The following is a 26,072-nucleotide window of genomic DNA, read 5'->3' on the forward strand; positions in this document are numbered from 1 at the left end:
AAGATAACTTTTTTTTCATGCTTATAATTTGATTCTTGTGTTATGCCTATTGCTTTTCATTTTTCAATCTATATCCTAAGCTGATTTTTGTTTTCTATAATATGCAATGTAATGCTAAATTTAATTTTATATGTTGATAATGTAGAGTAACCATGTCTCAACTTTTAGCACGAAATAAGAGAGTAATTAACAAAATTTAATTACTAATTAGTTATTCTAATTTAGTGTGATAAAAAAAAATCTAATTACTAATTAGTTATCATAATATTAAGATAATTAGCATAATATACAATTTCTTTTTTTTAAAGTTTAACACACAAAAATCTACTAAAATGGTAGGTAAGTAAATTTATAACAATTTATTCCGATTCTGGGCGAAAATAAACACATGAATGAGATTGTGACTGATTATGACTCCGATTCTAAGAACCTAAGTAAATAACTTATTCTGACTCCGATTCCTGTCTACTCTGAATCTTGTCCACTCCGATTCATGTCCACTCCTATTACGGATAAGTTAACATGCCATCAAGTTTTTTAAAATACTAAGATTACCCTTATCAATTTATTAAATACTATTTAATCATTATTAAGCCAAAGTATTAAGTAAAATCAACTTAAAAAATGAAAGACTCTCAAAATAATTGAAGTATTTCTTTTAATTGAAATATTTATTTGAGCATTTTAAATTTTTTTATTTACTTTTTTATTTAAATTATATCTAAAATGACATTTAATATAATTTGAGAAAAATAATCATGATACTTTTAAATATTTTAATTACTTTATGAAGTGTTTTGAGTATGTTTTTAGAAGGACAGAGTATATTTTTGACATTTGCATAATAAAAGAGTGAAAGCGATATTTTAACACTAACATATGAATGTTTTGAATATTTTTTATTTTTAAATTATTAAGAACAAAGGAGTAAACATGGTCGCGTAAAAGTCAAGATATGCTTTTTTTTTTTTTATTTTCTCGAAGTTTATAGACATAAGTGCAACAAATTCTTTTTTTTTATTTACATTTTTTTGTTTTTTTTAATTATATATTCAGCATCTTGTGAATGTGGTTGAAATTGAAAAAAAAAAAAAAGAAGACGGACCGTCACGAGCAATCTCATGATGAATCATGACTAGCAAAAAAAAATCTGACGATGAATCATACAAATCGACAAAGCCAACGGTCAGTTACGTGTGCACTGATCATCACTCGACTAGACATTTGCCACTCGTTAATCAGCATCTCTCCACTTCCCCAATTATTACTCCCTCCCAGATGAGATTCGTCATTCCACTAATACGTAATTAATTAACAATAATAATGCCAACAAATTAAATTAATTAATTTAGTGATAATACACACAGAGATAGAGAGACTATACATTATAATATTAGTCATTTCACCAATTTTAATTTTTAATTTTATTATAATTAAAATTTTTTATAAAAAGTTATATATAATTTTTTTTGTTATAATATATGAACTGGAAGACCGAACAAATATGAAAAAGGCAATGTTAATAACAACTGTACCACTACCACCAGTAGTTCCCAGTGGCAGTGGACGATCATCGTTTTCCGGGCCCACGCCTTCTCAGATTCCGATTCCACCTCGTGCTTCTTTCTCAGCTTCTGCCATTTTCGGTCCTGCGAGCTTCTGTCAATATCGCCTTCCTCTTTTCGGTTCGTCAAGGTTCTTGATTTACTACTTTTGTTTTTTGTTTGAATTCGATGTTGACGTTAGTTTGGTCGGATTTTCCTGTTTGAAAATGTCGATGGGGATTTTGATTTGTTACTATTTATAGTTGCTAAAGTTCAATACTTCAATTTGGTGAAGTTTTGTCTGATTACGTTTTGGTGTTCTTGCAATGTTTATTTTGCCAAGTTTGAAGCTTGTTTTTATCACTTGCATGTTCAAATGCAATTTTGTGTTCTCCTGATTTTATTTTATTTTATATGTTTTAAATCCGTCCTGATTTTGATGTGATTGATCATTGTTGAAGGGAAGCTACTACTATATTATCAAAATTCCTTGAATTTGATTTTTTTTTACTTGCAATTAAAAAAAAACCCTTGAATTTGGATCTTCATTCTGAAATTTTGAAATAAAACCAATGTCCACTAGTTCTTTCCTTATGTGTCTGTTGTTGATCCTTGGGAAGCTTTATTATTGTCTATTGTGTGTGGTTTTCCTTTCTTTCCTTCCTTTTCTCCCTAAAACTTCTTGTCTTTTCTTTTGTACATTTTTATCATCTCTATTAATTAGTTTGTTTCTTATAAAAAGAAAAATTTGAAAGCCTGGGTCACCTCCTTTATGTTCTCAAGTGTGTTATTTAGTTTTCCATGCTCCAAGAGTCAAGAGATGTTATACATTTTTAATGTTCTAGTAAATTTCTTTCTTATGCATTTTTGTTTTCTGTGGGTGCAGAAAGAAGAGGCTTACTAAGAAGTTCTTCACCGGAAGATTAGTATCTAAAATGACTGATCACAAAACTGCAAAAGAGATCACTGCAGATGCCTCAGGAGATATGATTTTTGAGCCTATCTTGGAGGATGGTGTGTTCCGATTCGATTGTTCTGAGAGTGCTAGAGCTGAAGCTTTTCCAAGTTTTTCTTTTGTGAATAGCAGTGTCAGGGACACACCAATCAAGAGTCACAACTCTCCTTCATACGTTCCTACTTTTAAGAGCCTTTTGGGGCAACAGACTGTTAAATTAGAGGTTACTTATCTCCTTTTTATCAGAATATTTCCAACCAGAATTTTTTTATTGTATATAAGTTTTAAGTGATCAATCACTTCCCATTCCTTAGTTTAGTGTATAAGCCAATTTTTTTATTTTTATTATTTTTATTTTAATTTTAGCTTCCTGCTGGTACCTCCCTCTATGGAACTGGAGAGGTTAGTGGTCAACTTGAGCGTACAGGAAAAAGGGTAAGCTACTTTTTAAGTTTCTTATATAATGGCATTTGCAGAAACTTTCCCTGATCCTGTAGTAATAATGTTCTGCTCGTTTTAGGTTTTTACCTGGAATACGGATGCGTGGGGCTATGGTTCTGGAACAACATCGTTGTATCAGTCACATCCCTGGGTACTAGCTATTCTTCCAACAGGAGAAGCCCTCGGGATTCTTGCTGACACATCACGACGCTGTGAGGTGCTAATATTTGACTTTTTGCAGTATATGGAAGTTAATTGTTCTTGAAACCTTTTGAACTTTTTTATATTCCTTTTTTTCCCTTTGTTTTGTGCAGATTGATTTGAGAAATGAATCAGTAATACAGTTTATTGCTCCATCCCCCTATCCTCTTATTACATTTGGTCCATTTGGCTCACCAACTGCTGTTTTGGTATCTTTGTCACATGCAATTGGTAAATTCCTACATCAAATTTGGACCCTCTCTCTCTCTATATATGTGTGTGTGTGTGTGTGTGTCTATCTGGAGCAAAATATATATCTCTGTGTGTGTGTGTGTGCACACGTGTGTATGTGTGCGTACACATATCACTATGATATCATTTGCAAATGTTTCCCTTTGGGCCATGAAGCCTAAATTCTGATATTTGAAGATGTCTGGCACTTTGCATTATTGCCTACTTAAGCTCTAGTGTTATAGGATAATTGTAAATAAAACAAAGTTTTAGTGGCTTAATTTGCGATGTTAGGTATCTGCTATGTTCACTGGATCTTTCGATCAGATATCTATTGCACATAAAATGAAATGGAAAAGAAAATAACAGTTATAGAAATAGATTTTTCACCTTGACCTGGCTCTCCATGTTTTATTCGAGTTTATGTAACATCAATAAAATGGTCTTGTATTAAAAAGAAATAAAAAACTTTAGAAAATTTGCAAGAGTTTCCACTTTCTATTGTCTTTTGTAAAAGGTGGTCTGAGTACTACAAATTTAACTTATGATTGTTGATAAATTATCATTGTAACATTTTATTTTCATATTGGTTTACAGTTCTTGCACTGTCTTATTTATTTTTTTTTTTTATGATTAGGAACTATATTTATGCCCCCGAAGTGGTCATTAGGCTATCACCAATGCCGCTGGAGTTATGAGAATGAGACAAGAGTTCGTGAGGTATATGATATTTGCTCATCTCAAATACTAGACTCTCTTTCTTTCGCTCTGTTTCTCTTTCTTAACTACTCAAAAGAGCATGTTCCAACACATGCATCTTTGCGTTTATAGGTCTTTGTGTGAATTAGTATCAACAAACTTAGTACCTCAAATCAACATCCTAGGTTACCAAATTTCTTGTAGCTCATGGAAGGTGAATTTTTTTGAAATTATGCTTTTGATTGTTATGATTATTGACAGGCGTCCCTTTGCAGATAGCCAGAAAGTTTCGGGAGAAGGGTATACCTTGTGATGTCATATGGATGGACATAGATTACATGGATGGATATCGTTGTTTCACTATTAATCAGGCATGTTGTTATATAAAGCCTTTTATTTATGGCATTTCCTCCATACAATTTAATATGTTAATAAAATTTAGGATTATTTTTTAAGCACAACATTCTAGATTCATTGAATGTAATCATGTCAGTTACATTTTCACCCCTGCCAATATAATATGTTTCTCAATGTATTTCTTTCAGTATTTTTCATAGACATGACTGCAAGAAATAGATTAGTAGAAAACATATTATTCTGGAATAGTTTATTCACTCACATATAAAATGAGCCTAAAAGTACATGTTCAGAATGAAAGGTCATCTGCTTGTGACTTAAAATGAAGCTCTATTGAAGACCATCGAAGTAGTTTCCATTTTTCTTGAACCGGATCTTGTTATTATTCATAACCAGGAACTTTGTTATACTGAAACTTTCAGGAGCGCTTTCCGGATCCCAAATCTTTGGTGAAAGATCTTCACAATGATGGTTTCAAAGCAATTTGGATGCTTGATTCGGGAATCAAGCAGGACAAGGGTTATTTTGTGTATGATAGTGGTTCCAAAGAAGATGTCTGGGTTCAAAAATCAGATGGAACTCCTTTTGTAGGTATATTCTCTTAATGCTGGAAATTAATGAGTTTTGGTGTTGTAACATGGTGAAAATGTCCTATGGTTTTCATAGTGACCGTATAATTATGGTGTCATCTTCTCTACTTGTTCAAAATTATCTCTTCAGAGTAGTGCTTCTTAAAAATTAATATGCTTTCCATGAATATCCAGGCGAGGTATGGCCAGGACCTTGTGTTTTCCCAGACTTTACGCAGGCAAAAGTTAGGTCGTGGTGGGCGAATTTAGTTAAAGATTTCATTTCTAATGGTGTTGACGGTATTTGGAATGATATGAATGAACCAGCTGTCTTCAAGGTAGTAAAGATAATTTCTTTTTTTTTTCCCCTGGAGATTGCATTATTTCATCCAGGTTTACTCATATGTTTGATCTTTTTCAGGTCGTAACAAAAACAATGCCTGACAGCAATATTCATAGAGGGGATGATGAACTTGGGGGTTGTCAGAATCATGCATATTATCACAATGTATTCTGCAATCAGACCTTCTTAATTGTGCTTTTAACAATAAATGCCTTTTGTAATTGTTGTATGTAGTATTGATACAAAGTATTTTTGAGCTTTAATTTCTGGATAATGTTGAACATTTAGGTGTATGGCATGTTAATGACGAAGTCAACTTATGAAGGTATGAAGTTGGCTAATAAAGACAAGCGTCCTTTTGTTCTCACAAGAGCTGGATTTATTGGTAGTCAAAGATATGCTGCAACATGGACGGGAGACAATCTGTCAACTTGGGAGCACCTCCATATGAGTCTTTCAATGGTTCTTCAGTTGGTACGTAATAATTTGTCATGAATGGAAGTAGAACTAACTTTTCTTTAACGATACTTTAATAATAATTGTCTCTCTTATATGATGAGAAGTTCAAAAGGGAACTTTATGTTTAACTCTCCTTTAAGAAACAGAAACGTTCAAAATATAATAGATGATGGAAAGTACCTCTTCTAAAAAATGGACATTACGAAAGACTGCAAGATGTCCCAAAGAAGAAGAAAGATAACAAACGGGTGCGACATGAATTATTCCCCTTTACAATTCCAGATCAGATTGAATTCATGTTTCCCACTGATCAGCAGTTTTTCATTTTTTTTTTTAGGGTTCCTTCCTTGACTCATTTCAGTTTCCTGAACATGGTCTTTTATGAAGTTTTGGCTTTTTGCTTCCTATATCCTTCAAAAAAAAAAAAAGAGAAAAACAATTCCTCCCGTTGTGAAGGTCAAAATAGAAATATATAGTGATGAAATAGTTCTGATAGAAATCCTAATGAGAAGATCACCTAATAACACTGATGAAAGTCTCTAGGCTTGAAAGAATTATATCTATTCAATTTTAGTTTGACATTTGCTTTAATATCTTGAGTAACTTGTAATAGCATACTTTACCTAGCTGAAAAACTATAAAGGTTTCTTAACACTCTTGGAGCTGTTTGAATCTCTAGATTGAACTTGAATTGAATTGATTATAGTAACATATATACGTATATCTCAACATTACTCAACTCTGTTTTGGTTTGATTTGTTTTTGGGTCTTTGTGGTCAGCCTCTATCTGGGCCTGATATTGGTTGCTATAAAGGTTTCTTAACTTGTAATAGCATACTTTACCTAGCTGAAAAACTATAAAGGTTTCTTAACACTCTTGGAACTGTTTGAATCTCTAGATTGAACTTGAATTGAATTGATTATAGTAACATATATATGTATATCCCAACATTACTCAGCTCTGATTTGGTTTGATTTGTTTTAGGGTCTTAGTGGTCAGCCTCTATCTGGGCCTGATATTGGTGGCTATGCTGGCAATGCAACTCCCAAGCTTTTCGCAAGGTGGATGGCCATGGGGGCTTTGTTTCCTTTTGCCCGTTGCCACTCTGAAGCTGCAACCACCGATCATGAACCTTGGTCTTTTGGTGAAGAGGTTTGATCTCTTAAAGCGCGTGTCCCATATCTATGTTAATGTTATGCATCATAATATATTTTATGTGGGAGCTGAATATCTGGAATTTACATACCTTAGGAAGAGTTTGCCACTTGTTTTAGTAGCTATTAAAAGATTATAGTGCAATTTTTCTTTTCTTCCCTATTGCCTGGGGATGGAATTTGCATGTTTAATTTGTATATATAATTTTTCTTGACAGCTAATTGTTACAATACAAGCCTTAAGCAAGTTATATTTGGGTGTTCGTTGTTTTTTCCTTTGAAGATTTGTTGTTAGGAGTTACAACCGTTTAAGAAAGTTGGTCAAAATAGGTTAAAAATAGTTCTTGCGTTTACGTTTCTTGAGAGGTTAGAAAGGGCAGCATGTAGTTGCAAATTATATGCCTTGGTGTCTTTTACGTGACTTTTTTGTTTTTAAATCGATGTACAAGGTCCTGATGAAAGCCTACTTGAAAGATTTATTGGAGAAAAAAGGTTCTCTTCATTGTATTGAAATCAGAAACATACAGTATTAAATAGAGATTAGAATCCGTGTGATTCTCAACCTCCCTAGAAAATATGAACAAATCTAAAAACAGAAAAAAAAAACTTCCTAATATTCGAATTCTAAAATTCAAATTTATTGCTGATCTATCCTACTAGATCTCTAACAGAAAAATCCTAACTTCTTCGACACTCCCCCTCAAGTTGGAGCATAGATATCAATCATGCCCAACTTGCTGATTAGATGTTCAAAGTTAGGTCTCGCAAGTCCTTTGGTCAAAATGTCTGCTATCTGCTGAGTGGTAGGAACAAAAGGCATGCAAACGATACCCGCTTCAAGCTTTTCCTTTATGAAATGACGATCAATCTCCACATGCTTGGTCTTGTCATGCTGCACCGGATTATGAGCTATGCTGATAGCTGCCTTATTATCACAGTATAGCTTCATGGGCTGTTCCACGGTCCTTTTCAACTCCTCTAGAACTCGGTTCAACCACAACAACTCACATATTCCTTGTGCCATTGCCCTGAATTCGGCTTCTGCTCTGCTTCTCGCTACAACACTCTGCTTTTTGCTTCTCCAAGTAACCAAATTACCCCATACAAACGTACAATATCCTGAGGTAGATCTCCTATCAGTGATAGAGCCAGCCCAGTCTGCATCCGTGTATGCTTCAATGCTCCGCTGTTCATTCTTTTTGAAAAATAATCTTTTTCCAGGAGTCCCTTTTAAATACCTCAAGATTCGGTAGACTGCCTCAAGGTGTTCTTCATAAGGATCATGCATGAATTGGCTCACCAGACTGACTGAGAACGCAATATCTGGTCGTGTGTGAGACAAGTAGATTAGTTTGCCAACTAATCTTTGATATCTTCCGGTTTCCACAGGAATCCCTTTTTCCTTTTCCCCGAGCTTAACATTAGGATCCATGGGAGTATCTACGGGCCTGCAACCGCTCATACCTGTTTCCTTAAGGAGATCTAATATGTACTTCCGTTGGGATACAACGATCCCCTTTCCTGACCGTGCTACTTCCATACCCAAAAAATACCTCAATGGTCCAAGGTCTTTGATCTCAAACTCTGAAGCTAGACTTTTCTTCAACTTGCTCATCTCCATTACATCATTACCTGTTAGTATGATATCATCCACATATACTATCAGGATAGAAATTTTACCTTCGGTTGAGGACTTTGTGAACATGGTATGATCAGTTTGTCCCTGAGTATAACCCTGTCTCTTGACTGACTGAGTGAATCTTTCAAACCAGGCTCTTGGTGACTGCTTTAATCCATACAAGGATTTTTTTAATTTACACACCTTGGATCCGAACCTCTCTTCAAAGTCAGGAGGAACGTCCATGTACACCTCCTCCTCCAGATCACCATTGAGGTGTTCTTGACATCAAGTTGTTGTAGAGGCCAATCCTAGTTTGCTGCAATTGACAGAAGTACTCTCACAGTATTTAACTTTGCAACCGGTGCAAAAGTTTCTGAATAGTCAATACCGTAGGTTTGAGTAAACCCCTTGGCCACCAATCGAGCCTTATGTCTTTCCAATGAACCATTTGAATTATACTTCACGGTAAACACCCACTTGCAACCTACTGTGGTCTTCCCTTCAGGTAAGGGCACTACTTCCCAGGTTTTGTTCTTCTCAAGAGCCCTCATCTCTTCAAACGCAGCTTCTTTCCACTTCGGAATAGTTAGAGCCTCCTGTACATTGTTTGGAATTTCTACACTAGAAAGTCGTGAAACAGAGGCAGCAAGAGATGGGGACAAATTTTCGTAGGACACAAACTTAGCCAAGGGATGTTTAGTACAGGACCTAACACCTTTTCGACAAGCAATTGGAATATCTAGGTTAATAAGAGACTCAGATGTTGACAATGGACAAGAGGAACTAGACTCAGGAATAGTAATACCTGTATCATACTCTAACTGCTGATTTGTTCTTGGTTCAGATTCACGGCCTTGCTGCAAAGCAGAGTTGTCACTTCCTTGCATCAGGTTCTTCCTTGAATAGACAATTCCCTTCCAGATTTTATTACTTGTTTTGTTTCCACCTTCTATCTCCTCATGAGGTTGATTAGGTAGTGGCATCACGATTGGCTGTCCTACATTTTCAAGGTCTGAAATACTAGTTTCCAGGGTAGGCTGAAAGGACAAAGGCTGGTCAGTACCTTCCGAGTATGTTGACTCATTTGATCCTAAGCTGTGTGGTGTGGTGATTTTGTTTGGGTCAAATATCTGAAGTATGTCAACAAAGTTATTCGAGTCTTCACATTGAGTCTCCCCCTGAAGATGAGTGTTTATCAAAAAATGGCTTGTTTTCAAAAAAAGTTACATCCATAGTAACAAACATTTTTTTTCAAGATTGGATCAAAACACTTATATCCCTTTTGAGTTGGTGAATACCCTACAAAAACACATTTAGTTGCTCTAGGATCAAGTTTCCCACTAGTGGGATTGTGATTGTGAACAAAAGCAGTACAACCAAATTTTTTTAAGGGTAAATCCACAGACAACCGTGTTGAGGAAAAATATTTTTTGAAGGCATTGATGGGAGTTTGAAATTTCAAAACCTTAGATGGCATCCTATTAATCAGGAAGGTTGCAGTTAAAATAGCCTCTCCCCATAAGTATTTGGGAACTTTATTAGAAAACATTATAGACCGGGCTACCTCCAAAAATTGTTTATTTTTTCTCTCTGCAGTTCCGTTTTGTTGAGGTGTATTATTACAAGAACTTTGGTGAACTATAACATTTCCAAGGAAATATTTCCCTAAGATCTCATTAAAATACTCCCTTCCATTGTCACTCCTAAACACTTGTATGTTTGTTTGAAATTGATTTTGGACCATTTTGTGAAAATTTTGGAACACTTGTTCTGCTTCAGATTTTTCTCTTAATAAATACACCCAGCAAAGTCTTGTGTGATCATCAATGAAGGTTATAAACCATCTTTTACCCGAAAAAGTACTAACCCTATTTGGACCCCAGATATTATTGTGAATTAGAGAAAATGGTTTTGAGGGTTTGTACAGTTGTAAAGGAAAAGATGCACGGTGATGCTTTGCTAATTCACACATTTCACATTGAAACATAGATGGATCTTTATTGCTAAACAACTTTGGAAACAAATATTTCAGATATCGAAAGTTGGGATGGCCTAACCTATAATGCCATAACATAATTTCACTATTGTTGGAAATAAAAGCAGATTCAAAACAAGTACTTTGAGATTGTCTCTTCAAATCAGTCCCATTTTCAAAGAAGTAGAGTCCTCCACTTTGCCTAGCATTGCCAATCATCTTCCCCGAGTTCAAATCCTGAAACTCACATATGTTTGAAAAGAAATTAGCTCAACAATTTTGTTCTTGTGTTAATTTACTGACAGACAATAAATTACACGACAGATTAGGAACATGAAGAACATTGCGGAGAGTAAGAGACGGAGAAATAACGATTGACCTTTTCCTGCAATGGCTGAAAGTGAGCCATCAGCTATTTTTCTTTTCTGGTTTCCTGCACAAGGACTATAGGACGAGAAATACTTTGACGAACCTGTCATATGATCGGTTGCACCTGAATTTATGATCCAAGGACAATTTTGATTAATATTGAAAAGGGCTGCGGACAGGTAATTACCTTTTTGTGCTAAAGAACAAGATGGAGGAGAGTTTGATTGAGACTGCAGAAGTTTGCACAGTTGGTCTATCTGTTCCTTTGTGAATGGAATAGTATTTGAAGAAGGTTGCTGCCCCTGGTCTGTAACTCCAGCCTGGAAAGCTCGGCCCTCACTTCCTGTCTTCTTTTTCCAATTTGGTGGCTTTCCGTGTATCTTCCAACAGGTTTCTCGTGTGTGCCATGGACGTTTGCAATGATCACACCATGGCTTCTCAGCCCGTTTGAAGTCCTTTCTTCCTTCGTCATGAGAATACCCCTTAGTGACTAGGGCAGAATTCTCTGTTTCGGGAATAATTTTTTGTGTAGCTTCACTAAACATCACACGTCTTCGCCCTTCTTCTCTCTGAACCTCTGAGAAGACTTCTTGAATTGATGGCAGGGGTTTGCAGCCTAAAATCCGTCCTCTAACTTCATCAAGGTCCTTGTTGAGTCCCGCCAAGAAAACGAAAACCCTGTCGTTTTCTTCTCTTTTCATGTGCCTCACGCTGTCAGTTGGGCAGTCCCAATCGTCGTCATAACACAAGTCAAGCTCTTGCCACAGCGTCATCATCTCGTTGTAATAGGCAGTCACATCACGGTCGCCTTGCCTTGACTGCCATAACTTGGATTTCAATCCAAAAATTTGAGAAGAATTCTCCAAATCTGAGTATGTATCTCTGACTGCATCCCACACATCCTTTGCTGTTGGTAGAAACAGAAACGGTTTTCCAATTGCTGGTTCCATTGAATGAATCAACCATGCAATTAACATGGAATTCTCGGATCGCCAAGTCTTCATGGTTGGGGGTCTTCGTTCGCTGGTTTCTTTATTTCCCCTGTGAGATACCTGAGTTTGCCTTTGCCATCAATAACCAATTTCACGGACTGAGCCTATTCCATGTAATTTTTTCCATTCAATGGTTAAATGAAGAGAAGAGGAAGATGAAGAGGAATTTTCAGGGTTGTTGAACGGAACAGTAGGGTTAAAAGGCATACCCTCTGTAGACTCCCCTGTTGTTGAATCAGTCTCTTGCGCCATTAGTGAGAAGTGATCGAGAGCCGAGGCTCTGATACCATGAAAGATTTATTGGAGAAAAAATGTTCTCTTCAGTGTATTGAAATCAGAAACATACAGTATTAAATAGAGATTGGAATCCGTGTGATTCTCAACCTCCCTAGAAAATAGGAACAAATCTAAAAACAGAAAAAAACAAACTTCCTAATATTCGAATTCTAAAATTCAAATTTATTGCTGATCTATCCTACTAGATCTCTAACAGAAAAATCCTAACTTCTTCGACACTATTCATAATGAATGGAAACAACTGAACCTTATTCCCATTTTCTTATATCAGCTCTTGTTACTTATGCCTGTTACTTTGTTTTCTCAGCTTTTTTTTTTTTTTTTTTTTTTTTTTGGTACTTCATTCCTCTTTTTGAAGTAAAGTAATGAAATAATGTTTCTTTAAAAAAATTAAAGTTATTTATTTCGGGAATGTTTATGATTTTTTCTTATCATCTATCTTTACTAATTTCTATGCTATTCAACAGTGTGAAGAAGTATGCCGACTTGCACTGAAAAGGCGCTACCGCCTTCTCCCACATATGTACACTCTCTTGTATATGGCACATACCATTGGTACTCTGGTGGTAACTCCGACCTTTTTTGCTGGTGGGTTCTTAAATGATATGAAATTCCTGAGGAAGCTCATGAAATTTTATATCATGTAATATGGGCTAACATCTGTAAATTGTGTGTGCAGATACCAAAGATCTCAGCTTAAGGAAAAATGAGAATTCTTTTCTGCTGGGTCCAGTTCTAGTTTATACAAGGTTGCTATTTCTTTTCTTATGAAGAAAATTGATTATATTGTATATATTCAATCATGCCTGCTATGTTAGTGTTTTGACTTTCATTTTCTGTAAATTACTCTACATGTTTTTGGCACATTTAACTTTTTTCTTCTTAAGAAAAAATGAAGTGATACTGGATGTGTGATCCAAACACTTTCAATAAAAAAGATCCAAGTATCTAAATTTACGAGGACTTTAGAACTAAGTTAATGTTCAGTTCTTAATGGTCCTCTCTTTTTTTTTTTTCCACTTAAATTCTTAGTCATTTTGCACTAAGCATGTATGAATGAAAATCCCATGTGCTAACAGATGTTCTTGATCGATCTAATTTCACAAAATTGGTAAATCATTCAGAGACAAGTTCGTTTTGAAAGTTTTGATTGTACTCCATTCTGTTTCGTGGATTTTTTTCTTTCATATTGATTTCATATATATCGTTCTCAGTACGGTATGGGATCAGGACACTGACTATTCTCAGTCTGCACTTCCTAAAGGAATCTGGTTGAGTTTTGATTTTGATGATTCACATCCAGTATGTACACTTAAATCTTGATTTTCCCTTTCCTTTTTGTTTTTATTTTTTCTTTATTTCATTTTTTCCATTATCTTAGTGTCACTTTATATTTTGTCTCTGTTATTGCAGGATATACCAGCTTTGTATTTGCAAGGTGGAGCAATTATTCCTTTGGGTCCTCCACATCAGCATGTTGGTGAAGCTAGACCATCAGATGACTTGTCACTCATTGTGGCTTTAGATGAACACGGTAAGTTTCAGTCCAATTAATTCTCTGGGGATGAGGAATACCTGGTATGTATATTCTTGAAATAAAGAATTAAAAGATTGACAAAATAACAAAGAAAGTTTGTGTTGGGGGGGTGGAAAGTTCTGTGTCTACACAAATGTTACTTCTATTGAATTCAAATCTTTGAACTAGCTCTGGAAAATGGGATTCTCTCCAAGGAAGAACTCTCCTGACGCTCAAGTCAACAAGAGATCAAATCATATGAATTTTAAGCTTAAATCCCGAATCAGCTCTCTTCTTCCTATCAATTTGGATTTTGTTCATCAGAACTTAAAATCTCAATTTAAAAGAAAAACCAGTTCCTAGCTTCTTACTTTAGAATTGTCCTGATTTGATCTCTTGATGACTTGAATGGCATAGAGTTCTTCCCCAGAGCTAGTTCAGGGATTTGGAATCAAGCGAAGTAACAACTGCTGTAAATGAGGTAGGCATGCATATCTGTAAAAGGATTTTAGAGTGGTGTGCACATATTTTCACATACGTACATATGTGGATTTTGACAGTGGATTTCTGGAATTCGTTTAAATTGCTCATACCCAGTAACCCAAAATATTCTCTCTTAAGTAATTTATGTTATCAGTTTAACAGATTGTTACTCTAGACTTCCTAATTTGGTGGCACCATACTGTGCAGTTGTTAAGTTTATAGGAGATTGTTTTCTTTACAGGGAAAGCAAAAGGCGTTCTATATGAAGATGATGGGGATGGATATGGATTCACTGAAGGTCATTTTTTGTTGACGCATTATGTTGCTGAGCTTCAATCCTCAGTTGTTACAGTTGGAGTTTCCAAAACTGAAGGGTCTTGGAAGAGGCCAAATCGTCGTCTTCATGTTCAGTTATTGCTTGGTGGGGGTGCAATGGTATGCCTTCTTTTTAGGGGAAACACTCTTAAGCATATGCTTAAAGTAATAGAATTGTTTTAGTTCTAGGTTTACTGCTTAATTGTTTTATCAGGTTGATGCATGGGGGACAGATGGAGAGGCTCTTCAAATAAAATTGCCATCAGAGCAGGAAGTTTCTGAGCTGGTTTCTGCCAGTATGAAGCAATGCCAAACTCGACTAGGTAATACTTATTTATACTGGCTACTGGTTCAAACTTTTATTTTTAACTTGGTACATATAACTGGCAAATTGCGAGCATATTTTTCTTGTTTTCAAGCTAACTCTTTGCGGTCTTCTCACTTCTTTTTCAATTTTATCACATCATGAATTGGTACTCATTCTTCTTAAAATGAAAACTTATGGAGTGCAATTAGAAAATACATTGGTAAGGAGATTGCTTTGTTTCTAATGATTCATAAGTTATTTTGTAGAAAATGCAAAGCGTGTCCCAAATCTGGAAGATGCTTCTGAACACAAAGGAACAAAACTATCGAGGACTCCCATTGAACTGAAAGGTGGTGATTGGGTTACAAAAGTAGTTCCTTGGATTGGAGGCAGAATAATATCCATGATGCACATTCCTTCAGGTAATACTTCCAGACATTGTTGAGTATCTCTCTCTCTCCTCGGTGTAGGGTGTTCCTGTTTATGGATTAGTTTACATTTTCTTCCTAGTAAACTGTATGCTCCCTCTTCTTCTATGGTTTATTTTACGAGAAATGCTAAATGCAGACTCTATTACATACTCTTTCTCAGATGCTATCTTCTACCTTCAATACGTATCACCTTAACTTTTTCAAGCAAATAAACTTAATAAGAAGTCATCTTTTAAGTCATCTTTTACAAATATGATTACATGAATGCCATTCTTTTCTTTTGCACCCACCAACCGCTTCTTATAGAAATTGCCAACTTAATATATACGATTGACACGTTTCTTTTCTGGTCTGTTTTACGAAAAGATTGCAACATCAAGGTTTTTCTTTTCTTTTTTTTTTTTAAGGATTAAATGTACAATTATTTTTTTCCCTGAATATATAGTATCCAAATTTTTAAGAAAATAATAAGGTATTTGAAAAAAATGAACATATATATTCCTTATAAATCAAAAACCTGTTACGAAAAGAACCTGTTACTTAAATTTCAAAAATAATAGTTTACGAAAAGAAACAACATTATAGTTGAGTTGATGCATTGTTTAGCCAAAAACACACATCAGCAAACAAAAATAAAATAAAATTCAAATCTATTACTTTTTTTTTTCCTTCATTGATAGATAATAGATCACAAATATATAATGAACAATAGAAAAGCACAATAGTCTGGGTTTCCATTACGCAGTATCATCAGGTTACCTTAAAAAAAAAAAAGTTCATTGGAGCCAGAAAGGAAAGTGAGGGGGAAAACAAGAACTTGGAGTGGGGAAAACAATTTTAATAAGTGGGGTTAAAGGTTCAAGAGAGAGGGTGGCGCACTCGTAAATTCTTTGTAGAAAATGGCTTATTATTAAATGTGTTTGTTTGATAAAATTAAAGTGACTTGTGTCAAATAAAGAAGGTAGCATTCGTAAAAGAGTATGAAACATGAGTTGTATTTAGCCTCCTCTTATTTTACATTTTCTTCCGAGTGAACTGTATGCTCCCTTGGTGACAAATTTCTCACCAATCCAACTTCTGTTGTTCAAATTTTCAAGATCAACTACCTTGTCTTGGATAAGGTGGAAAAGATGGATATATGATTACCATCTTAAATGTCCAAAGTATGTCTCCTTATCCTTATAAGGTCTATAGCCTGTCGTACAATGCTATGACTTCTCCAAGAATTATCCTTTTACTTCTGCTCTCTCTCTCTTTCTCTCTGGAGTGTTCAAATCTTCTTTGGTTGAGAGCTTGATTCCTACATGCACAAGATCTATGTGCAACTAGCTATATTTTTTATGATGATTCTTAACTGAATCTCTTGAAATAGTTGAAAAGTAGATTTTTGAGTAAGTAGAACTACCTGCTCAACTATTTTTACACAGTAATTTATACCAAAGGAAAATCTTCTTTGTTTATAGATTACATTTGTTGGGATTTTAGGAATTTTTCAATCGTTAAGGTCTTTTTAATGCTGGCAAAAATTATTTCTTCTGAATTAACTATTTGCTCTGAATGCTTTTTGTTTTTGTTTTTGTTTTTTTGTTTTTATTTATTTTTTGTTTTTTTGTTTAAGATTTTGTTCTAAAATGATCCATATTAAATTTTATTTTTTAAAATATATGATGCAAGAATGGATGTACGGATAATGCAATAACAATTAAAAGTAATAAAGGAGGCTATGGTAAGAAACAAAATGCAGAGAGCATGCAAAAAGTAAAAAATTAAAGCAATAATGAAATACTATGTTAGGGACCTAATAGCTAGCTAGTTAATTTAGTGGCTTTGTCAGTTGTTTCTAGAATTTCTAGTCTTTTATTAGTGTAAATAGGAGGGTTTAGGGCTGGGGAGGGCTCGTGATGAGATTTGTAAAGAGTGTCTAGTGCTGTGTATTATTTTAGAGATAGGTGTATTATTTTAGAGATTATTCCATTCTATCGTGTACTTTTTTATTTTTAGTGTTTTTAATGATGTTAAGATTTTGGGTTAATCAGAGCAATAATGAAAATGATTGTTTTGAAATCCAATAAGGCTATATAGACTAGACAAGGATAAGGAGACAGACTTTGGATTGAGCATCGCGATTCCATCATGGTTGAGGTTGATTCTGTCCTGGTTTGGGCCGGGTCACGCGATTCCGGCATGATTAGAGCTGATTCCGGGGGAATTGAGGCTGATTCCGACAAAGTTAGCACTGGTCTGGGAATTCAAGCGCCGTTGGGGTCAATTGTGGTGCTTCGGTGACTGGGTCTTGCGATTTGGGGTTGGATCTTGGAATTCCAGCATAACAGAGGTTGGGGAGATTTACCACAAGAATTCAGGAGAAATTGGAGCTGGTTCCAAGAAAATTAGTGCGTTTGGGGTGGAGATGGGAGAAAGTGGCGTGAATGGAGTTGAAATTGAAGCTTTTGCAGATGGCAGCCCTATAATTCGTGCGATTGTTGTCCATAATCTGAAGTTTATGGGTTGGTCACTTTTGGGTTCATCATTCCAAGACCCATAGTTGCATTTGACGTTCCTAAATTTTCGCCAAGAAAAGCCAGAATTTCAGTCATTTGCAAAGCCAATGATTCATGGCCACAGCTACTTGAGTAACAATTACAGAAAGAAGGAACACCAGCAATCGTGAAAATAAAAGTGGAAACTAGTTTTGAGAATTCAATGTGGGCAATCCGTCAAGTCCTCAACGAAAACATGGAAATGGGAAGGAAATGGCGACATTCGGCTGCGATTACTTGACACCGGATAAGGTGTCTCTTTGGGGTGGGGGTCATGTCAGGGACCTCATAGCTAGTTAGTTCTGTGCCTTTGTCAGTTGTTTCTATTATTTCTAGTCTTTTAGTAGTAGAAATAGGGGCGTTTAGGACTAGGGAGGGCTCACGATGAGATTTTTGAAAAATATCTAGTGTTGTGCACTATTTTGCTGTCCATTCTATCTCATAATTTTTCATCTATAGTGTTGTCAGAAATGGTATGTTCAAATAAATTTGAAAATAAATGAAGAATTTCAAATAAATGCAATTGCTTTGTTTGATACATGAGCTGTCTCAATTGTATCAAAGAAGGAATTATTCTGAAAAAGTATTTTGAAAAAACCAGAGGACTAAGGTCCGTAAATGCAACGAAATTAAAAACTCAATACAACCATGCTTGAAATTGATCCCTTTTTATTTTTCACGTTTTTTGAGAAAAAAAATGAAAACGTTTCTAAAACGATGTTTGGCGCAATAAAGACAAAAAATAAAAATAAAAACAATTTTTTAGTTTAGTGTAAAATGAGAGAGAAATGAAAAATGACTTTTAATCGTTTTTTATTTTTTTTTTATTTTCTCCTCTCGCGAGTAAAGAAAGAGAGATAAATATTAATTAGTTTTTTTATACTGAAAATAATTTCTTGATAAAACTACCAATCGCATTTTCAAAAATGATTTCTATCTGAGATTGAAAACGTTTTCATTTTCATTTTCATATAAAAAAAAAATTATTTTGGAACGAGTTCTAAACACGCGCTTAAATGTTTGTATGAAAAAGAAAGATACTCCCTACAAGGCGTATTTTTTGTTAGGAAAAGATTTGAAGAGGGATATAATCCTTAGATCACCTCTTATTAACCTTTTGAAACCATTCATTGTAGATGAGCATGGATCAAAACGGTAAAATCAGGACAAGAAATTGTTTTTGAATTTGTTTCAAGAAATTATAGTTTGAAGCAGAACTAATTTGTAACAGAGAAACATTTGAAAAGCTGCATTCATGATTTTGCATCTGTTTGAATCTTTTTTTAGCGTGAAATTTTTTCAAATTTCGTAGCTTTTATTACAAGTTTTAAAAAAATTTAAATGTTTTCTCTTTTAAATTGAAACCTTTCAAGAATAACACCATGCCTCCAAATGCCAAGGAGAAAGGAAAAGTAGTTGCTCAAAAAGGATCAAAAGAGTCTTATGCTCTAAGCACAAAAAATAAGCCGTCGTTGTATGAATTAGTACTGAGTCCCAAAACCCAAAGAGGACGCTACCTCTAGCTCCTCTTCGAAAATTTCCAAAGAATTGATACCCCTAACTGTCTATAGAAGAATATGCAAAGGCCAATGACACAAAACCCGCATCCCATCCAGAAATTCATCCCGAATAAACAGAAGACAATTATTCAAACATCTTCTCAAGATCCTGCAAAATATATTGAAAAATCGAGGGATGTTTGGGAACAAGTTTTGCCAATTGAAAAAAATATATATATCATTTGGATAATCCTTGGCAGATTGCCCATAGGATTTTCCCAAAAGATTTTTTCTCTGTCCCAAAAGATGTTAGAAAACACAAAATTTTATGAATTCTTACTATTGGATTCGGATTCCATTTTTGTTAAAAATTTCTATGAAAATGGAAACGCTAGGGCCCCGTTAATTTAATCAATTCCAGTTTTGTTACAGTTAAAACTCTCACAAAAAGTCACATCTAACTTTTTCTGTTACAGTGAAAAACTCTCATATAAAATTACATCTCAACTCGAATCCGCAAACTGAACGAGGTATTGTAACTCATTCCACAGCACAAATTCTCAAAGTTCTGACACCATCCACTTGGGATAAGGATTTATCCTAACATAGAAAATTCTCGCGTGATTTTGATCCCATTGGTTACAACTATTGGGATTCTATGGATGGCATGGCGCTATGCCTTCCTTTATAAAAATTATAGGTACCAACACTCGTGGCTCTTCCATTTTTAAAAGAAGAGTTACTTTTGATCTCCCCCATTGGTTCTGCAACAGGTGTATAGTTATGCTCTTGTCCCTGATGTCCTTCCAGAACTTGTTCTTGATGGGTTCAAAATATTCTTGCAAAGATATCAGCCATCTTAAAAAGAAAAAGAAAATGGAATTCCTATTATGCTTTCTTTCTTTTCAAATTTCCATGTCTCGTTGATTACTATTGTGTGGGAAAATGTGACGGACACCTGGACGAACGATAATGCGACACGTGGTCTTAACTACTCCCCGCCAAGCAACAAACCTCGACGTCTACAGCTCTAAAGAGCCCAAGCACGAATTCCAACTTAGGACGATTCCTTCTGGCGTCGACAGATCATGTCGTCGAGCTTAAGGCACAAAGATCCCTCGACTGCAGAATCGACCACCACGAAGGACGATTGGGCTAAGCGTCGCTGGCAACGAGGGGAACGTTCTCTGGAGGACGTGGCAAGTTGCGTACAAAAGTGGGGGACGTCTGCAGGCATTAATTGTGAGCTCTTAAACCGCCCCACAGGGGACATGAGAGTGTTACAGGGACGCACAGAGCCGTAATAGAAAACTAATTGGCTGAATGAACAATGCTGATTAGTGGGCTACGTCTGGGCCTAAAAAGGGAGAGCACTTGAGTGCTTCTGCCTACGAGGGAAACCCACCCAGCGAAGGAAGCCCAGTATAAAAGAAGGGAGACCCCCTACGAGGAGGGGGTCGATACCCAAGAAGAGAAAAAATAGAGTGAGAGATAGCAATCGATGTAAATTGTAATCCCCTCAAAAAGAAATATACAACCACAGTGGATGTAGCTTTAATTTTACAGAGTGAACCACTATAAAACTTCTTGTCTTCGTTACTTATGCACATCTCAAACTATACATACCATACACCCCGAACAGTAAATTTTCACACATATTCAACATATAGGCCGGTAATCCAAAGGAAAACCAAGAAGTAACCTGGCCGGTTTTTGTTGACGAGAAATCACCGTCAACAATTACCTCTTGGGATCTCAGATTGATTGGAGGCTCACCATAAAACTCCCTACTCTGTATAGATTTTCAAGGTAAATAATATTTATATTTCCTGCTAAAAAGGCAGATTGAACGAGAAAAACAAGTTTCGTCCTCCAGATTCCTCCAGCAAAAGAGCATGTCAGCTGTAAGCATGTAACAGCAAAGAACAAAGAAGAATACAAGAATTTGCTAAAAGAAATTCTTTCGCAAATGGAGGCAGTTCTGACTATGCCTAGAATAATGAAGAAGTCCAAAGAAAATTCTGAGCACAGTTCTGACTATGCCTAGAATAATAAAGATGACTGTTTTGAAATCCAATAAAGCAGGATATGCTTAATTGGATCCAGAAAAATAAAAAGAAGAAAATTCAACCAAACTTGATGGAATCTTTATTGGAATAACAGAAATAAAGTGACAGAAGACCCTTATTGAAGAGCAATAATGAGAGACTAGGCGGACCTAGTTTTGCTGTTCATTCTGATGAAGACACTGTTAACCCTTTACTCTATAAATAGAGGCCAAAGTTTGAAGAAGAACACCAGAACAACACATTAGAATAACATTTCCGCTTCTCTCTAGCCACTCTCGAAGTCTCCCGACCTTCCTCCTTTCTCTTTTCTTTTCTTTTCCTTTTGTAATCCTTTTTCTTTGTCTTCCGCACTTCCCAAAAAAGTTGTAGAATAACTGCAAGTTAGAAAAAATTATAAGCTTCGCCTTGTGAAATTCTAGAATAATTTATAAGTTTTATTATTATCAATAATAAAGTTTGAGTATGATGTTTTTATTTTGTGAGTAGTTTTCTATATCCAGCTCTGTCCACCTCTAATCATGTAACCCTTACGATCCTCCCCACTTATATATATATATATATCTTAATCCTAATTTCGGTATTAAGAATAGTTTCTCGTATCCTCATGAGTCAGAAAATACTATGCTATTTTTTATGCTTGTATTAGGTCTATTTACTTTGTTTGTTAGAGTTATAGGAATTCCTTTATAGGAATTCCTTTCTTCAATCAATTCAATCAAGAAGGAATTCAGTTGGATATATTAACAAAATTATTAACTCCGTCTATAAACCTTTTATATTAAAATTAAAAAAAAAAAATTGATGGATTGAGATTGGTATGAATTTATAACACATGCAACTTTTTCAGTCAGTATAGCTTCTTTCGGAATCCTTATAGCATCGTTTTTATATAATCCTGGTTATTCATCATTACAAAATTTTAATTTACTTAATTCATTTGTTAAAGCTATTTTTAAGAAATTGAAAATTTTTTAGGATAGAATAATAAATGTGACATATAAATGGTCGTATAATCGGGGTTATATTGATTTTTTTATTCAACATTTTTAATTCACGGTATACGAATATTGTGGCTGCAGTATAAACAGTAGATAGCTTATGATTTCTTTCTCTTTCTTCGGGGTCATATTTTGCAGGGACACAGTGGCTTCATAGCAGGGTTGAGGTTCATGGTTATGAAGAATATAGTGGTACAGAATACCGCTCTGCTGGATGGTCAGAGGAATATAATGTCATTGAGTGAGTTGCTTTAATGATACACTGATTACATAAGAATACTTACTTGGGGCAGTAAAGATACCTTTTCAGCTAAATTTTTTAACATAAAAATCAACGCACGTATAGTGAGAACAATTAATGCATTGAGGTTGAGTTTTGGAGTATTAGAACAAATTTAAATTTGGACATTTGCGGTGCTTTGAATTGGAAAATACAATTCCGTTTTGTCTGCTACAGAGTAAATAAAATCGCAAAACAGCATTTGTTTGGTTAGCCTAGTGATACTTGTTCCAGAAATAATAATAATAATAAATACAAAAAGATTAATATCTTTTATATATACCTAAAATATTTTTTCGTGCAGACGAAATCTTGAGGATGCAGGAGAGGAGGAATTGCTTTCTTTAGAAGGTGACATTGGGGGCGGATTAGTCATACAGCGTCAGATACTTATTCCAAAGGATGATCCTGAAGCGTTGCAAATCGATTCTAGCATTGTGGCACAAAAAGTTGGTGCTGGTTCTGGTGGATTTTCAAGGTTTGCTTCATAAAACAGTTCATTCTTATATGTACTTGGATTTACTATTTAACAGCTACTGTCATCACTAGAGTCAATTCTATGAAATTGTTCACTCCCTGGGCGGTAATCCCCAATTTTTCCACATTTTTCTTTTCTTCTAAATCAATTTCAGATAACTTTTTCATCCCTCTGTGTTGCAGCAAGAACCCATCTATTCCCGTTCTTCTGACCTCTTCTAGTCAAAAGAGAATGAAATGCACTAGTAAACAACCTTTTTATAAAATATAAGGGTTCCATTTTATTTGATAATTATTGGTTTTAAATCCATCTAGATTGTCCCCCCGTTCCTCAACTCAACACCAGCCAAAAGCTAAAATAGCTATTATTGAAAGCGATTTGTAAGCTTTTGGGACTCTATGATAGTAGTGTAAATTGGTTTCTTAACTCTTAAGGGAAAAACATGATGGCATCCCCAATAATTTTCCTGTCACTTTTCCTCCCCTTAAGCTGCACATCTCATTTTTAACTGGACACCTTAAGCCAAGACAACTCAGACAAATCGATTTATGGACCAATGTTTTCCGCTAGCCAACAGCCACTAGGCAGTGAAGAAGAGTTGGTGTTGCCCACCCCTTTTTCAAATGCAACTACATATCAACAATCCCAGGTGTATTTTCTTCATATTCCTGGGAAAGCAACTTTCATTGGAGCATTTGTATGACATTGACTCCCACGTAATTTCCACTCTTTAGACACAAAAAGTAGTTTGTAGAAGTTCTTTGACCTCAAAAGTAGCATGAGAACCCAACCACCACAACCAAGACGTGAACAGAAGATCGTGAAAGTCTGGTGCCAAACTACATCGTTCAATGTCCTAGCTTTTCCCCTAAAAACAATTGACATCCCAGTGGCAAACTACGTCACTTTATCTTTAAGACAACTACAATACAAGCCTTCTTAGAGCTCCACCTTCTGAGACCACCAACCCCCCTCCCTCACCGCATATTTTTTTAAGCTTTAAAACTTCAAGTTATACTGTGAAGGGGAGGTGAAATCTATAGACGAACACATAGGCAATCTCTGTAACTACGAAATAAAATGTAATTCATTTTATGAAGGAAATTGCATCCCTCAATGCCTTCTTGTTTCTCTCTCTCTCTAGGAAAGATCTTTCTTTCTCTTTTGATTTGTTATCTCTTATCATATCATGTGCATATTTCATGCATTTTTTTTTTTCATTTTTTTATTATTTGGATGAATAAATGAAATAAACTTGTTTGTTGGTTGTAGATTGGTTTGCCTAAGAGTCCATCCGATGTTCACCCTCGTGCACCCTACAGAATCTTATGTCTCATTTACCTCCGTTGATGGGTCAAAGCATGAAATTTGGCCAGAGGCTGAGGAGCAATTTTATGAAGGGGATCTTCGTCCTAACGGTAAGTTACCAGTTTTCAAGATGTATAGTCATCATTGGAAACACTAGGTTTGGTCCTTCACAAAATATAGAGCTCAATTAAGAACTAAAAGACCAAAAAAAGGGCACGGTTTAGCTACTTCATTTTTATGTGCAGTCAAATTCTAGGTTGATCTTTTAGTATGTTTGGTAGGAGGGAGAGACGGAGGGAGGTAGAGAGATGGAGGGAGAGGTCTAATCTCTTGTTTGGTTTGAGGGAGAGGACGAGGGAGAGGAGAGGTGGAGGGTGTGCTCTCCCTCATGGCCCACCAAATTGGATCCTTCCATTGATGGAAGGATTCAAGCAATCCATCTACTTTTAACTTTAAAAGACTATTTACCTTCTTATTAAATTATTAACAAAAAGTTTAAATGGACAATATGGTAATTTAGTAAAGTCCTTTCAACTCCCCGTCCATCCTATCAAACAACATGAAGGATTGCTACAATCCTCTTCATCTTTCCTATTCCCCATCTATCCAACTCTCTCCATCCTTCCTACTCTCCATCCCCCTAACCAAACGGAACATTAGAATACTGTAAACCTCGTAAAATATCACCCAAAAAAAAAGTTCAAAAGCAGGTTCAAGTTGTATAAAATTGGTTATGACAATGTTGTATAGTTGTCGAGCGTAATCGTAAAGAGTTTCTTGATCGACTTGTACTAATATATTGGATAATAGGAACCTTAATATAATGTTTGTACTTTGAGAGTGCATTTAATGGTGCTCGATCAAGCATACCAAAACATCGTTTCAATAACTGATTCCACACTTTCAGTTCTAAGATAGTAAGACTAACAGCTTTATTTCCATATATCTTAAAATTGAAAAAAGTACATATATATGTATGCATATGTGTGTGTGTGTTTCAAGTTTGTAATTTTTTGTGATTGCCATCGAGATAATTTGTTGCCGAACCAATTGACTTATGTTGTCACTGCAGGTGAATGGATGCTCGTCGATAAATGTCAAGGTCTGGCACTAGTCAATCAATTCGACGTCCAACAGGTGTGCAAGTGCCTGATCCACTGGGGAACTGGTACAGTAAATTTAGAGTTGTGGTCCGAGGAGAGGCCCGTTTCAAAAGATTCACCTCTCAGAATCTCCCATCGTTACAGGGTGATTAAAATTACCTAGTTATTGTGTTTTCTGTACTTTCAACATTTCATGCGAGATTCCAAACTGCTAGATTGTGGCCAAGTTCCTCAGGAATGTGTATTGGCGATTGCGTTTGAATGGTCTTTGTAGTTGCAAATGTCGGAAACTCGAAGATTCTTAGTTATATGACTACTTTGAACCCTGGCAGCTTTTCGAAATCTCACTTCTTCCTTCAGTAACCCTTTACCTTCCAGGTCTAGTAATTCCTGTGAAATGATATAACCTAGCTACTTTATTCCATCCTATTTGAACTTTGAAGTTATATTTTGCTTAGTTCTAATAAAGGCTTATCTAACTTCTGGTGTTTTTAAGGCCACTAGCAAATGACATGCTAAACGTCGTATAAACCCGTT

The 26,072-nt window shown here is 35.4% G+C and overlaps 1 protein-coding gene across 2 annotated transcripts; it reads left to right on the forward strand.

Annotated features, from left to right (window-relative positions):
• The first annotated feature begins 1,512 nt into the window (after window positions 1-1,512).
• LOC21405522 (alpha-glucosidase 2) lies at window positions 1,513-25,866 on the forward strand. 2 transcript variants are annotated; one of them, XM_024176508.1, is made up of 23 exons: window positions 1,513-1,695; window positions 2,431-2,722; window positions 2,866-2,934; window positions 3,020-3,157; window positions 3,255-3,372; window positions 4,010-4,092; window positions 4,347-4,442; window positions 4,851-5,019; window positions 5,193-5,335; window positions 5,419-5,505; window positions 5,629-5,814; window positions 6,785-6,952; window positions 12,676-12,796; window positions 12,888-12,957; window positions 13,423-13,510; window positions 13,622-13,742; window positions 14,449-14,642; window positions 14,737-14,845; window positions 15,096-15,251; window positions 22,505-22,607; window positions 22,951-23,124; window positions 24,397-24,542; window positions 25,505-25,866. In XM_024176508.1, the coding sequence occupies exons 1-23, from the start codon at window positions 1,517-1,519 to the stop codon at window positions 25,696-25,698; spliced, it is 3,204 nt and encodes a 1,067-aa protein (XP_024032276.1). In that variant the 5' UTR covers window positions 1,513-1,516; the 3' UTR covers window positions 25,699-25,866. The 2 variants fall into 2 exon arrangements, with proteins under 2 accessions (XP_024032276.1, XP_024032277.1); XM_024176509.1 differs by having other exon boundaries at window positions 1,613-1,685.
• Window positions 25,867-26,072: the final 206 nt, after the last annotated feature.

The sequence above is a fragment of the Morus notabilis genome, unplaced genomic scaffold, assembly GCF_000414095.1.
Source record: "Morus notabilis unplaced genomic scaffold, ASM41409v2 Scaffold552, whole genome shotgun sequence".
Classification (NCBI taxonomy): domain Eukaryota; kingdom Viridiplantae; phylum Streptophyta; class Magnoliopsida; order Rosales; family Moraceae; genus Morus; species Morus notabilis.